The 15,326-nt window shown below is 43.2% G+C and overlaps 1 protein-coding gene across 2 annotated transcripts; it reads right to left on the reverse strand.

The window, feature by feature from the left end:
* Positions 1-2: 2 nt before the first annotated feature.
* Positions 3-13,527, reverse strand: CCDC43 (coiled-coil domain containing 43). 2 transcript variants are annotated; one of them, XM_017876080.1, is made up of 5 exons: positions 12,535-13,527; positions 6,809-6,896; positions 5,259-5,394; positions 3,607-3,665; positions 3-1,352 (listed from the first exon to the last, which is right to left on the reverse strand). In XM_017876080.1, the coding sequence occupies exons 1-5, from the start codon at positions 12,862-12,864 to the stop codon at positions 1,165-1,167; spliced, it is 801 nt and encodes a 266-aa protein (XP_017731569.1). In that variant the 5' UTR covers positions 12,865-13,527; the 3' UTR covers positions 3-1,164. The 2 variants fall into 2 exon arrangements, with proteins under 2 accessions (XP_017731569.1, XP_017731570.1); XM_017876081.1 differs by lacking the exon at positions 3,607-3,665.
* Positions 13,528-15,326: the final 1,799 nt, after the last annotated feature.

Genomic DNA, 15,326 nt, shown 5'->3' on the forward strand with positions numbered 1-15,326 from the left:
AAAAAAAATGTAAAATCATTTTTAGTTTGCACCATACAAAAACAGACTGGGCCAAATTTGGCCCGTGGGCAGTAGTTTGCCAACCCCTGGTATAAACTATCTACTTTGTCTTGTCAGAGAAATTGCCGTCTTTAGCTTCTAGACAATCTGCTGCCCGAAGTCAAGTAGAGAAGGGCCTTGTTTACAATTTAATGTGGTTTGTGACAGAAGTAGAAATGGAGAGTTTCTGCTCACTTTTGATTCTCCCAGTTTTTCCATTCACTCATTCATTCAATAAATTTGTTGAGCACCTACTATGTACACTCTTAAATATCTTGGTGTTAGCAGAGATTTCCAGTGTTTCTTCCTTAAAAGGGTGATTTCTCCAGTTTCTCTAAACCAGGAATTATAATTTCTTAATACTCATGTTTTAGGGAAAAATCAGGATTAAAATATCTACCAGCACTCAAGAGGATACATGATTATACAAAATGAATCTAGCCAACAATGATATCCTTGCACCCAATAGTGACACAGCCTAGATGAGGGAAAACATGTAACTATCTCTATTTTAAAAGATACCTCTTTTCCTCCCATAGGCTGAAACTTAAAAAAAAAAAAAAAAATCAGATCTAGAACACCCGCCAAATAATTTCTTCCCATTTTCCTAGTTTTGCTGCCATGTTAACATAAAATCTGGATCCAGGTAGGGCTCTTCATTAGCTTTCTATTTCAGCCATAAAACAATACTACACTTAACAGCTGAATACTGCCTCCAAAGCAATGTGCATGCCCACATTTTATCTCAGGGAGGGATTGATTATGTTTCTGCTCCTTCAGGATGAAAAGTGTTAGCTTTATGAATCCTCCTGCTATTTATCCAAGGTGAGGGAAGACTTTAAAGTGGCCAAAAGGAGCACAGGACTTCAGTATTAAAATATAAAGGTGGCCCCCATTCCAGATCTTTGGTACAGTCATCAACTATAATAATCTGATTGCCCACCCCACCAAAACATAGCACATTTTGTAATTAGAAGTGATTGTGATTTTCCTTTTGACCATGTAAACAATAGGGGAAATGCCTTGGAAAACTACTTTGCAATACACTCTCATTTCTCTTAAATACACAACCAGTTCTCCCTTTGATAATAAGTTCATGGAGGGGAAGAATAGAGTAGGCCAAGGTTATCGCTTTCGCTCCCCTCTCTGTGTCCTTTTCTTTTCCTTTTCCTTGCGCTCCTGCTTGGCTAGTTTGTCTCTCTCCCTCTGCAGCTTGTCCTGTTCCTTCTTCCTTTGGGACTCATCCCGAAGTGAGTCTCGCTCCAGTTTTCGGGCATTAAGGACATCTTCCACATTGGTGTTTCGGAATAGAACTACAGGTGAGTTAAGGGATTAGGGTACAGATCATACAGATCACATCTGCTGTCTTTCTTCATTATACTTATCCTCTCTCCACCTGCTGAGTCCTGAATGGTCTTTACCTATTCCTAGTCTTTTAAAAAAAACCCTTATGTTTATCCTTGGTCTAACAGATAAATCCTAAAGTTATATTACAAAAGTTTTGAAATGTCCTTTGGAATAAAACTCTTACTCACATTTATCTAAATCTGAATTTTAAAATATTTTATCAAAGAAACAAAAAATTAAGAAAACAAAATATTTCATCAAAATGAAATTTCATTCTAGAATAAGTACTTTTATCATTCAATGGCAGAATATTAGAGAATCAAGGCTAGTTTTGGTGAACAGAGTAGTAATGTAACTGGCTAAATGTTTATGTACTTGGCACTGTTAAAATGCCTGAAAAGAGTTAAATAAGATGTTTAACCTTATTAAACTTTATCAATTTGCTTTTGTTCCTAGACTACTAAAGCTGAAGTGAAAACCACATTCTAATAACCATAAAGACTGAATTTATGAGATATAGAAAATGAGTTTAGGCTAGGCACAGTGGCTCACACCTGTAATCCCAGCACTTTGGGAGGCTGAGGCAGGTAGATCATGAGGTCAGGAGATCGAGACCATCCTGGCTAACAGGTCTCTACTAAAAACACAAAAAATTAGCCAGGCATGGTGGCATACATCTGTAGTCCCAGCTACTCGGGAGGCTAAAGCAGAATCGCTTGAACCTGAGAGGCGGAGGTTGCAGTGAGCCGAGATCACGCCACTGCACTCCAACCTGGTGACAGAGTGAGACTCCGTCTCAAAAAAAAAAAAAAGAAAGAAAGAAAATGAGTTTAACAACAGTCATCAACTATAATAATCTGATTGCCCACACCACCAAAACATGGCACATTTTGTAACTTGAAGTGATTGGGATTTTCCTTTTGACCATGTAAATAATAGGGGAAATGCCAAAAACTTTACCCTTTATTTCTTAAAACTTTAAAAACAAAACCTGTTAATACCAGATAAGGTTTTCTCCCGAGTAGCTAAGAGTACAGATGTGTACCACAAAGCCTGGCTAATTTTTAATATATATATTTTTTTCTTGTAGAGACAAGGTCTCACTATGCTGCCAGGCTGGTCTTGAACTCCTGGCCTCAAGTGATCCTCCCACCTCGGCCTCCCAAAGTGCTGGGATTATAAGTGTGAGCCCTTGTGCTCAGCCATCAGCACAAACGTTTCAATATGTCCATATTTTTAGCTTAAAGTGTTTGGTGTTTGTGGGCCGGGTGCAGTGGCTCACGCCTGTAATCCCGGTACTTTGGGAGGCCGAGGCGGGCAGATCACAAGGTCAAGGAGATGAAGAATATCCTGGGTAACATGGCGAAACCTCGTCTCTACTAAAAATACAAAAATTAGCCAGTCATGGTGGTGCACACCTGTAGTCCCAGCTACTCAGGAGGCTGAGGCAGGAGAATCACTTTAACCCAGGAAGCGGAGGCTGCAGTGAGCTGAGATAGCACCACTGCACTCCAGCCTGGGCAACAGAACGAGACTCTGTCTCAAAAAAAAGAAAAAAAAAGTGTTTGGTGCTTGTATTATCTGACAAATCATAAGGTTTTTGAGGAAACAGAGAAAATTTCAACATTATTTTATTATTTTTTGAGACACAGTCTCACTCCCATATCCCAGGCCAGAGTGCAAGATCTTGGCTCACTGCAGCCTTGACTTCCTGGGCTCAGGTGATTCTCCCAACTCGGCCTCAGGCATGTGCCACCACACCTGGCTAATGTTTTGTATTTTTTTTTGTAAGTAGAGACAGGGTTTCGCCATGTTGCCCAGGCTGGTCTCGAACTCCTGGGCTCAAACGATCTACCCGTCTCGGCTTCCTAAAGTGCCAGGACTACAGATGTAAGCCATCATGCCTGACCTCAATATTATTTTAATTTTCTCCATAATGCTGGGCAACTCAGAGCTATATATAGGAAGTACAGATTTTTATTTTCCCTTAGAAATCCTTCCTCCAAACTAATCCCTTTACAGTACTTGTTAACGTGTTTTCTCTGGGGAAAGTTCTTGCTAAACTGACTATCTAGGGCTGTCCTAGGAATGGGGCTTCCAATGTTAGCATGACATGTGTTCCTGAAGGTAAAGGGGAGCTGCCAGCAATGACTGCAAAATAAAAACTGATCTCAAGAGGACTCTATGGAGAAATACATGGGGAGGGACCCAGAAGGATACGTTTGTCAGAACCAATGTTCATTGTGGTAGCACCTGAATCATCCTTCTCATCTGCTTCAGTAAGTGATGTTAAGGAAAGTCAGATGGAAAACAACAGTTGGCACATCCCAACCTAACATTAGAAAACATTCAATAGACTGGTAAGTAGGAAAAGCACAGTGAATGGAGGGAGCACATTCTCAGGGATATGGCAATAAACCCAGGAGATTCATCTTTGGAAACCTCAACTTAGGAAAGATTGATGTATCTTCCATAAGGTTCTTTTCTTGGACGTTGAAAAGAAACTTAAGTGGTCTGGGTGAATTGCCACATTACCTGGAAGCCAGATGACCTCTAAACAGTGGTTCTCAAAGTGTGGTTCACAAAACCCCCAGGAATGTATTAGAAATACACATTCTTGGGACCTATGCCAAACCTACTAAATTGTGGGTGAAACCCAGCAATCTGTGTTTTAGCAAGTCCTCCAGGAGAACCACTGCTTTAAAATTTCTTTTCTAGCCCAAGATGAGAAATTATGTCACTAGAATCATAGATCCTCCAACGCTGGCAAGAAAATTCGTAAGAAAAAAGCAGAAGAGAGGCTGGGCATGGTGGCTCACGCTTGTAATCCCAGCACTTTGGGAGGGCGAGGCAGGCAGATCATGAGGTCAGGAGATTGAGACCAGCTTGGCTAACATGGTGAAACCCTGTCTCTACTAAAAATACAAAAAATTAGCTGTGTGTGGTGGCACGCGCCTATAGTCCCAGCTACTCTGGAGGCTGAGGCAGGAGAATGGCTTGAACTCGGGAGGTAGAGGTTGCAATGAGCCAAGATTGTGCCACTGCACTCCAGCCTAGGTGACAGAGTGAGACTCCATCTCAAAAAAGATAAAATAAAATAAAAGAGAGAAACTGGCTCCAAAGAGCCCAAGAATTCTTTCCTAAACTAGTGATTACACAGCTGACACTTCTGGTATGATGTCTGCTGCATAATATGCCACATACTTCAAGTAGGCTCAGTAAGCAAAGCATTTCCTAAATAAGTATGAAATTCACAGGGAACTAAACCTGCCCCTACTGGCAACACTTTCTTTTTGCACAGTTCCCAAATTCCAGATTTATTCTGGTATTGCTTTGGGGGTTCAGCCTTACTTTTAACTACCTGGTCACATAAGAAAGAAAAGATTCAAACTTCTCTAAATTTAGAGAATCTTTCACTCAAAAATACCCAGGTTCTAGTCCTGGTTTTGCCACCAGTCTTCTGAATGCCTCTGATCACCCATTCATCTGTTGGTGTCTCAGTTCCCTTAACGACTGGGAAAGAACATAAAGATGGATTATACTACACTGTATAGAAAAGTATTATACGAATATAAAGAATTACAGCTATATTGTATTTTCTGAAAGCACAATATAAATGAACTATTAAGACATTATTTGTTTTACACCATAGTTTTCAGGAATATACTGATTATGTGTTGAAAAATGTAAGTCCAGTATCAATTAATCCAGTATCACTCCACACATCCACAAAGGGCCATAGATTACTGCCATTTTAGAGGGGAAAATTAAGCTACACAGGAGGATTAGCAAGTTGCCAAAGGTCACTGTAAACCCACAAATATGTCTGGCTTGAGCTTTAGGGAATGGTACTGAGACTCCATAAAGGATATTCCTCTTCATCTGTCACATCAGCATACTGGGCCAGGAGGGCAGCTTTTCTCTGCTTCTCCTCTTCTGACACCATCCTTGGCTTTACCACAATTTGTGCCTGCTTCTCAATTAGGGTGGCAATGGCCTGTACTTCATCTGGGAGGTGGTGGAAGGAAGGAAGAACAAGGATGTATGAGAGAGAACAAGCTCACTGAACCACTAGTCCACACAGGCAGCACTTTTACTAAAGACATTGGTATCTGCTGCCTCCTTAGAGCCCGGCAGTTCAAAGGACATGGCTCAGGGCCATTGAGAAAGGAAAGGAAAGGCCATGCAGGCCAAGCTTTGTATCCATCTTGTTTTATATACTGAAGTTCTGCTGCCTTAAAAAAAAAAAAAAAAAAAAAGGTTGAAAAGCACTGCATTAGAACCACAGAAAACTAAGCCTCTAAACACTCAACTTCCTCCCCCTGGCATCTCAAAAACCTAAGCAGGAATCTAAAATCAACTTAAGCTGGTCTCATTTATGTTTCTGATTATGCCAGGTAGAATTCTTAGATTAAGAATATTTTGCCATACCATAAAATAAAATCAACTAGTACGTTCTCTATTCTCAAGAAAAGGAAGCAATGGTGTAAAATAGTAGTTCTCACACTTGGCTGCACATTAGAATCACCTATAGGAGCTTTTAAAAAATACAAATGCCTGGGCCCCAACCCAGGTACATTAAGTGATTCTAATATACAGCCCAAACTGAGAACCAACAGTGTACAGAGTTCAGAATCTTTCCAAATTTGGCTTTTATGTTTTGAGTTTTCTGTAGCTAACCTACCATCCTAGTGGTGAGTATATTCGCCCATTTCTTTTCCATTTTAAAGGATAAAGTGTTTAGCTGAATAAAGCCAAATACCAACCATAATTTGTGTTATGAAATGACAACATGAGGCAGGGCGCAGTAGCTCACGCCTGTAATCTCAGCACTTTGGGAGGCTGAGGTGGGCGGATCACATGAGGTCAGGAGTTCAAGACCAGCCTGGTCATCATGGTGAAACCCCATCTCTACTAAAAACACAAAATTTAGCCAGGCATGGTGGCATGAGCCTGTAGTCTCAGGTACTCACGAGGCTGAGGCATGAGAATCGCTTGAACCTGGGAGGCAGCAGTTACAGTGAACCGAGATTACACCACTGCACTCCAGCCTGGGTGACACAGCAAGACTCTGTCTCAAAAAAAGAGACAACATGAAAAAAGTAGGAAGTGGCAAAAATATAGTTGACTCTATACCTGCAATGCAAATCTACAAGAAGCAGTGGAAAGAAGATGAAAAAGAAAAAGTGAAAAAATACAATGAAGATAACTGTGGTCAGTTGAAATGGAAAAATACAAAAAAAGAAAAAGAAACCAGTGTTCAGTAAAGAGTTAACACAGGCTGCTGGGTGTTTGCCAGTGTACACTATCTTTGGGAAAATGAGCATCCAAGGGGAAAATGAAAATATCTCTCCCTAACAGCTATACAGTCAAGGCTGCCGGAAAATGCTCTGGAGGTTAAACATAGAAACTCTGACTCTACCTTCTTTTTTCACTTTGGTGACAACATTCTGAGTTTCTGACCATCGTTCCACAATCTCCTTGCAGATATTAAGGAGGGAATCTTCTTCCTAGTTGGAAAAGCAGACCAATTAATCTCCTGAGGGAGCCCTCAAAAACAGTAACAACCTCAAAAAAGCCTACGAAGAAAGCACAGCTCTCCTTGCTGTGAAATTATGGAAGAGTCTGGGAGCCACAATAGAGTATATTTCTTTTCTGAGGCTCTGGACACAGAATTAATCCTGCTTGTGTGTCCCAGAACCCACACCTCCTACATGAAGAACAGCCACTCCATCCTGATAAGCTCCAAGGGAAGATTCATACCAACTCAGGGCAGCCTTCCTTATTCTCTGTTAAAATATTTTATTTATTTTATTTTTAATTGACAAATAATAACTGTATATATTACATATATAGGCAGGGTACCCTGTGATGTCTCAATATATGTTCACATTGTAGAATAATTAAACCAAGCTAACTAACAGATCTATTACCTCACATATTTCTCATTTTTTTGGTGATGAAAACATTTAAGGCTGGGTGCAGTGGCTCACACCTGTAATCCCAGCACTTTGGGAGGCTAAGGAGGGTGGATCACTTGAAGCTGGGAGTTTGAGACCAGCCTGGCCAACGTGGTGAAACCCCGTTTCTACTAAAAATACAAAAATTAGCCGGGTGTGGTGGCACACGCCTGTTGTCACAATACTCGGGAGGCTGAGGCACAAGAATAACTTGAACCCAGGAGGCAGAGGTTGTAGTGAGCTGAGATCGTGCTACTGCACTCCAGCCTGGGAGACAGAGTGAAACTCCGTCTCAAAAAAAAAAGAAAAAAAACATTTAAAATGTACTCTTTTAGTAATTTTGAAGTATACAATGCATTATTTTTTATTTATTTTATTACTTTTCAGAGACAGGGTCTCACTCTGTTACCCAGGTTGGAGTGCAGTGGTGCAATCACAGCTCACTGTAACCTCAAACTCGTGGGCTCAAGCAATCCTCCTGCCTCAGACTCTCAAGTAGCTAGGATTGCAAGCATGTGCTACCACACCTGGCTAATTGAGTGTCTGTTTGTTGTTTTTTTTTAAGACATGGGGTCTCACTATCTTACCCAGGCTGGTCTCCAACTCCTGACCTCAAGCAATCCTCCCATCTTGGCCCCCCAAAGTGTTGGGATTACAGGCCTGAGCCACCATATCCAGCCGATTATTACTTATTATACTCACCATTCTATGCAACAGATCACTAAAGTATATTCCTTCTGTCTAACTGCAATTTTGTACCCTTTGATCAACAATCTTCCCTTTTCCCATCCACCTCCAATTCTTTTGGAGCAAAAACCTGTTCCCTAAGTCAAAACTCCTCTGTGAAATATTCCTTGGCTGATGTATACAATTCAGAACATTCCCTAAGGTTATCAACGTTCAAGCTAGATCATATCCATTAGCTTGCTGACATATAATAAAGAGGAGATACATGAGGAAATGGTCTCTTGTCCAGCCTTCCCGCTGTCCATTTTAGAGAAGCATACATATTCTGCGTACCAACCAATCTCCCTCCTCAGCATGGTATAACAAAAATCTTGTCTTTAGTGTTAGAGATACTTAAGTTCAGATCCTGGATCTGTGAGGAAGTTTCTTAACTTTGTGATCTTCACATTCTCCCAGGATTTTGCTGAGGATAAATGAAAATGTATATATATGCCTACCCTACTTGTCAAAGAACAGGCATCTAATAAACACGAGCACTTCCCTCCGTCTTCATTATGGCTGCATTCCCCACCTTCACGTTTTACCTCTCAGGGCAAGCTGTCAGCGTTCACATTTATTAAGCACCTACCATGTGCCAGGCACTGTTCTAAAAGCTTTACAAGAGAACTCTAAATTCTTAAAATAATGCCATTAAGTTTTACTCTCAATTTACAGAAGAGGAAACCAAAGCACAGGGGTTAATTACCTTGCCCAAGGTCTTACAAGTAATAATGGATTAAACACAATTTGAACCCCAGCAGTTTGGCTTAGAGCCCATGTTCTTTTTTTTTTTTTTTTTTTTTTGAGATGGAGTCTCACTCTGTTGCCCAGGCTGGAGCGCAGTGGCGCGATCTCGGTTCTATGCAAGCTCTGCCTCCCAGGTTCACGCCATTATCCTGCCTCAGCCTTCTGAACAGTTGGGACTACAGGTGCCCACCACCATGCCCAGCTAATTTTTTGTATTTTCAGTACAGACAGGGTTTCACCATGTTAGCCAGGATGGTCTTGATCTCCTGACCTCGTGATCCGCCCGCCTTGGCCTCCCAAAGTGCTGGGATTACAGGTGTGAGCCACCGCACCTGGCCAAGCCCATGTTCTTAACCATTATATATACCATCTCCCAAAGAAAAGTAGAGAGTCAGAACACAGACTTATTATGTATATCCTTATTTTGTACCCAACAAAGGATTTCTTCCTCTACCCTGCATCCTTTTAGCATATATGCTAGACACACAGAACTTACTTAGTCCAGAGTTTCAGTAGTTCATGGGTTTCCCCCAAACCCCACCAGCAAGAAAAGCAAAGGAAGAGAAAAAGAAAAAAGGATGAGAAAGTGGTACAGCTCTTTTAAAATCCCCACCAAAAGAAAAGAATGGCAGGAAAAGGAGCAGCAGAGAGGCAAAAGAGAACAGGAACTCTTAGAGGACAAAGTGGTTTATTTCCTCAGTCTCCTCATCCAAATCAAAGTAGTTCAATCATCCATTCCTTCATTTATTTATACAGAAGGTGTCTGCTATGTTCAAGGCACTAAGAGGAAAGTTTATCCTACTTACAATACTCCTTTTTCCCTAGCACTTATCACTTTGTAACATACTATATAATTTACTAGTAATGCTTTTCCATGCTAGAATGTAACCACATGAGGGCAGGAATTTCTATCTGTTTTATTCCTTGAAGTGCCCCAAGCACTTAGGGCAGTGCCTGGCATACAGTAATCCATCAATAAAAATTTGATAAATCAATCAATCAACCAATACAAGTACTGTTGAAGAGAAAGATGATAGAAAGCTTTTGTTTACTGTTTATTTGCTCCTAACTATATGCCACTGTTCTTGAATTTTACCTCAGATTATTGCTAACAAACTTCTTCATTCCTCATATTAAATCCTAGCCCAAGTCAAGCACAGAGGCTCACATCTGTAATCCCAGCACTTTGGGAGGCCAAGGCAGGAGGATCTCTTGAGTCCAGGAGCATAAGACCACCCTGGGTAACATGACAAAACCCTGTCTCTACAAAAAAAAATTTTTTTTTAATTAGCCAGGCATGGCTGGGCATGGTGGCTCACGCCTATAGTCCCAGAACTTTGGAAGACTGAGGTGGGTGGATCACTTGAGGTCAGGAGTTTGAGACCGGCCTGGTCAATATGGTGAAACCTCATTTCTACTAAAAATACAAAAATTAGCCAGGCATGGTGGCGTATGCCTGTAATCCCAGCTACTCGGGAGGCTGAGAATCACTTGAACCCAGGAGGAGAAGTTACAGTGAGCCAAGATCTTGCCACTGCACTCCAGCCTGGGTGACAGACTGAGACTCTGTCTCAAAAAATAAAACATAAAACATTAAAAAAAAGCGAGCCAGGCATGATATGTGATGGCAGGTGCCTGTAGTCCTAGCAACTTGGGAGGCTGATGGGGGGGCAGGGATTGCTTGAGTCCAGTCATTCAAGGGTACAGTGAGTTATAATCACATTACTATAACAGAGCGAGATTCTGTCTCTTAAAAAAGAAAAAAAGGAAAACTAATGTTTACCTTTATCAACAGAAACAGCTCCAAATAATGATGGACTGATCAAGAAGCTGCTACCAAGAAGTATCAAAGTTATTTCAACAGCTTCATGGAGTGTTTAGAAACTTCCCAGCCGTAAATAAAAACTAACTTAAATTGCTTGCCTCCTACTCTTTCCCCCTATAATCTGTAATGTTGTGGTCCAAAAAAAGAATTCATTCCACTGTCTTGTATTTCCAGTGAACTTCTGAGCTGCCTCACAAGCTGTGTTAAAGTTTTCCCATTTATAAGCCAATCTTGCCAGAAGAGGCTCTGGAACTCAAATGGGTTACTGCCAGAAGAATCTGGGACAGCTGCACTAGTGTTATGTTTCAAACATGTACCCAATCTATGAACTGCTTCCACCAAATGTGAGTGATTTTTTCCTAGCACTTGTTTCCGCTTTCACGAAACACTTTTGGATTTGAAAATGTTTTCTGCCTTCTACCCTTTAAAAAAAATGAGGTATGTATATGTATATTTATATCTATATATATTTATAGTAATTTTTTTCTTTGAGAAAAAAAAATTGACAAGGTCTCACTCTATCACCCAAGCTGGAGTGCAGTGGCACAATCACAGCTCACTGCAGCCACAACCTCCTAGGCTCAAGCGATCCCCCCACTTCAGACTCCTGAGTAGCTGGGACTACAGATATGCACCACCATACCTGGCTAATTTTTAAAATTCTTTTGTAGAGACAGGGTCTTACTATGTTGCCCAGTCTGGTCTGGAAATCTTGGCCTCAAGCAATCCACCCGCCTCAGCCTCCCAAAGTGGTGAGATTACAAGCATGAGCCACTGTGCCCATCTCATAGTACATTTTGATTCTCTTTATTACTAGCCTCTCAAAATTCATTTTGAGAATAACAAAGAACCCATTTTCCTAATCTGTTACATTGTAATAAATGCCAGAGGATAAAGCCTTTGATGGACAGACAGGTGGCTCTCACAGTAGCAGTCAGGTATCCAGGATCTCCTCTAATCCATGAATGCAGAGACAACTCTAGCTTCTACAGCATTTAGTGATGGATGATTCAAGTAAATTTTATTTTTAAGTTTGTATTTAAAAGGAAACTATTTGTTAGACAGCCACAGGGGGCACCTGCAACCAATTTAATCTGTAATAACCAGTCTAGTAAGTGTGTATGTTGGAGGTGTGAGAAGTGAAGATGAAGGCAGCAGAAACGATAGGTTGAAAAAGTGGACATCTGGGTGACTTACTATGTAAACATAGCTTAAAGTACACATTTCTGAATACCTTGCTTCTAATAGGCTAACGACTGAGTTTATCCCTCTTCGTTAAAGCTCTGATCTCTCTCATACCCTCCTTCCCACCACCAATGATTACTGTAAATACTGTAATGGATCAAGCACGACGTTTGCTTCAGTTCTGCGTGGGCATGAAAAGACTTCTACCACCAGCTTACCTTTTACGGACTCCTACATCCAAATAAGAATCAAAAGGGCACTTCCTGTAGGCTTTTGTCATGGGACGGCCCTGGGAACTGCCTTGTAATAGGCACAGACCTGCCAAGAGCATTTTAATACCCCCAGTGAACACTGTAAACGGATGGAAATGGAATTGGTCGTCAGATATTTATGATAACATTCCCATTATGACATCTCAATGCCTTCGGAAGAACGCTCCTGGGCTCACTCACAAGCATCCGAGAGGGCCTTGTCCCCAAGAATACGAGAAAGCCTTTCCTCTCTGTGTACCTGCAGCTTTCAGGCTTCCCACACCTGGTTGGGGAGCAACCTCCTTACCCCGCCGCTCAGACAGCAGAGGAGTATACCTCTCCCAGGTGAGACCACTGAGCCTCTGGGATACCCGGTAGGGGACGGTGGGTGCAAAGTACTGACAGGTCCTCAGATGCTGGCCAGAGGCTGAAGGAATGTGTCCAGGCTACTCACCAGGAAAGCAGAGAGGATCCCCTGAAGAGCGTCCAGCTTCTCTTCTTCCTCCTCCTCCCGCAGGACACCCAAGATGTAGGCTCCGTAAACGGCTCGGTCCACTCCCAGTGCCTCCAACCGTCCGTCCAGCCAGGAGCCAAAACCGCCGCCTCCGCCTCCGCCATCGCCTTCGCCAGGGGCTACCGCAGCCACTTCGCTGGGCGCCGCCATCTTGGGGTCAGGGTCCTGCCAGCCCCTGGGGCGCCTACCGCACTGCCTGACGGGCCGCGCCGCAGGTCCACCGCGCATGCCTGAAGAGGGAGCCCAGGACCGTTTGTGCAGAGAGCGCATCCCAGGCGCCCGGTGCCGGCTGGCTTGAGAGTTTTGTGCTTTCTGGATGAAGCGAGTCTTCGCATACTTGCGGTCGCGTGATCTCACAAGATCCTTGGTGTGTGAGTATTCTTAATAGACTCATTCTACAGTTCGGGAAGTTGAGAGAGGTTCAGTAATTTGGCTAAAGTCACGCGGCTAATAACTACCCAGGACTGGAGCTCAGCGTGGATTCCAGCGCTTCCTCCATCATCCAACCGAGCTGCCTTCCCCGCGCACTCGCGGGATGCTGGCCGCCCACTCCCACACAGTTGTCTAGCAGGAACCTCCTGACCGCCCGGAATACCCTCGTCGCTACCGACGGCTACCACCTTCACCCCTACAAGCCCTTCCCCGTCAAAGTAAAGGTTGCAGAAAACCTTCCCTGATTCCATAGTAGGCACTCAGTAAATAAACAATCAACCTCAAGTCATTTCTTCCACTCACTCATTGATTCAACGCATGCACGGGACTATTCTTTGGGAGCCTACCCCACCCTCTGCCAGGCACTGTGCCAAGAGCTTTTCATACATTATCTCTTGTAATCCTCCCTACAGCCCTGTGGGGAGATGCTTTTATCGTCTACATTTTAAAGATAACGAGACAGGCCGGGCGCCGTGGCTCAAGCCTGTAATCCCAGCAGTTTGGGAGGCCGAGGCGGGTGGATCACCTGAGGTCAGGAGTTCCAGACCAGCCTAGCCAACATGGTGAAACCCCGTCTCTAGTAAAACAATACAAAAATAAGGCTGGGCGCGGTGCCTCACTCCCGTAATACTGGCACTTTGGAAGACCGAGGTGGGCGGCTCTCCTGAGGTCGGGACTTAGAGACCAGCCTGACCAAAATGGAGAAACCCCCTTCTCTACTAAAAATACAAAATTAGCCAGGCGTGGTGGCACATGCCTGTAATCCCAACTACCTGGGAGGCTGAGGCAGGAGAATCGCTTGATCCCAGGAGGCGGAGGTTGTGGCGAGCCGAGATCGTGTCATTGCACTCCAGCCTGGGCAACAAGAGTGAAACTCCATCTCAAAAAAAAAAAGAAAGAAAGAAAGCCAAGTGTGGTGGCGCGGGCCTGTAATCCCAGTTACTCAGAATCGCTTGAACCTGGAAGGCGGAAGTTGCGGTGAGCCAAGATCGCACCACTGCACTCCAGCCTGAGCGACAGTGAGACTCTATCTCAACAAAACAAAACAAAACAGAACACTAAAGATAAGGAGACAGATATGGAGAGAGTCACACAACTAGAGGGCGCCTAATCAGTGGCAAGAACTCTTCTTTGGCAGAGGTATGAGAGCCTCAGCTGACGGCAAAACACCTGGCTCTGGGCTGGCATGAATTACCCAAGAATTTGGTTGGCTTTACCTGAAGTACAGAGGAAGCTGGCAAGGTCCTGGCTAACTCCTTCCTCAAATATGTACTGGTACCTTCAGTATGGCATTGTTGCTGGCACTGAAAACACAAAAATGAATGTCACAAAATGTATGTCCTCAAGGGACATACATCAATCTTCAATCTAGTAGGAACAGACATGTTTAAACAAATGATGACAATATAGTGATATAAATGTTTTAATGGAGCTTTATCTAGCGGAGGTTGCAGTTGGATGCCTAGAAGATTGAGTTAACTTTACCTGTTGGAGAGGAGTTGGAAACTGGTGGGGAGAGGGTCGTAGGAAATCCAGGAAGGCTTCCCAATGGAGATGATGCTTGAACTTTCTTGAAGAATGGTAGGAGTTCTTTACGCAAAGGGACTGGAGGGAAAAAGGGGGCAGATCCAGATGCAGGGGAACAAAGGCTTGCTCAGGGGCCTCCAGAGAGTCATGTATGGCTTGAGCTACAGGGTTCAAATAGAAGATATTCAGGGGATAACAACAAAAAAAGAAGGAAAGGAGTTTGTATACTTTGCAGAGGTCCTCTTACTGCAGAGGTCTACCCTTAGTGGCTTTGGGATTATGTAAATGAATGGCACAGATACAAATGTAGAAATACAGCAGAGTGTGAATTTTAATCGTGTGGTTTCTGTGTGCTCTCTGAGTTAGACAGAACGTGACACTAATGGAGTCAGAGGCCAGAGTCAGCCTCCAAAGGCTTGCCTCTTTTTCAAGTCCTCAGGTATTCTTTCTAATCTAGTAGCTGTCTTGCATGTGGGGTTTATCAGTTCACAGACCTAGGTGCCGTCGTGGCTCAAGGATCATAGTTGGTCAGTGCAGAGCCCCCAAACCAGAAAAATATCACAAAATTTTTTTTTTTAGAAATACAGGCCGGGCGCGGTGGCTCAAGCCTGTAATCCCAGCACTTTGGGAGGCCGAGGCGGGCGGATCACGAGGTCAGGAGATCGAGACCATCCTGGCTAACACGGTGAAACCCCGTCTCTACTAAAAAAATACAAAAAACTAGCCGGGCGAGGTGGCGGGCGCCTGTAGTCCCAGCTACTCGGGAGGCTGAG

This window comes from Rhinopithecus bieti, unplaced genomic scaffold, assembly GCF_001698545.2.
Source record: "Rhinopithecus bieti isolate Rb0 unplaced genomic scaffold, ASM169854v2 scaffold_10088, whole genome shotgun sequence".
In the NCBI taxonomy this organism is placed as follows: domain Eukaryota; kingdom Metazoa; phylum Chordata; class Mammalia; order Primates; family Cercopithecidae; genus Rhinopithecus; species Rhinopithecus bieti.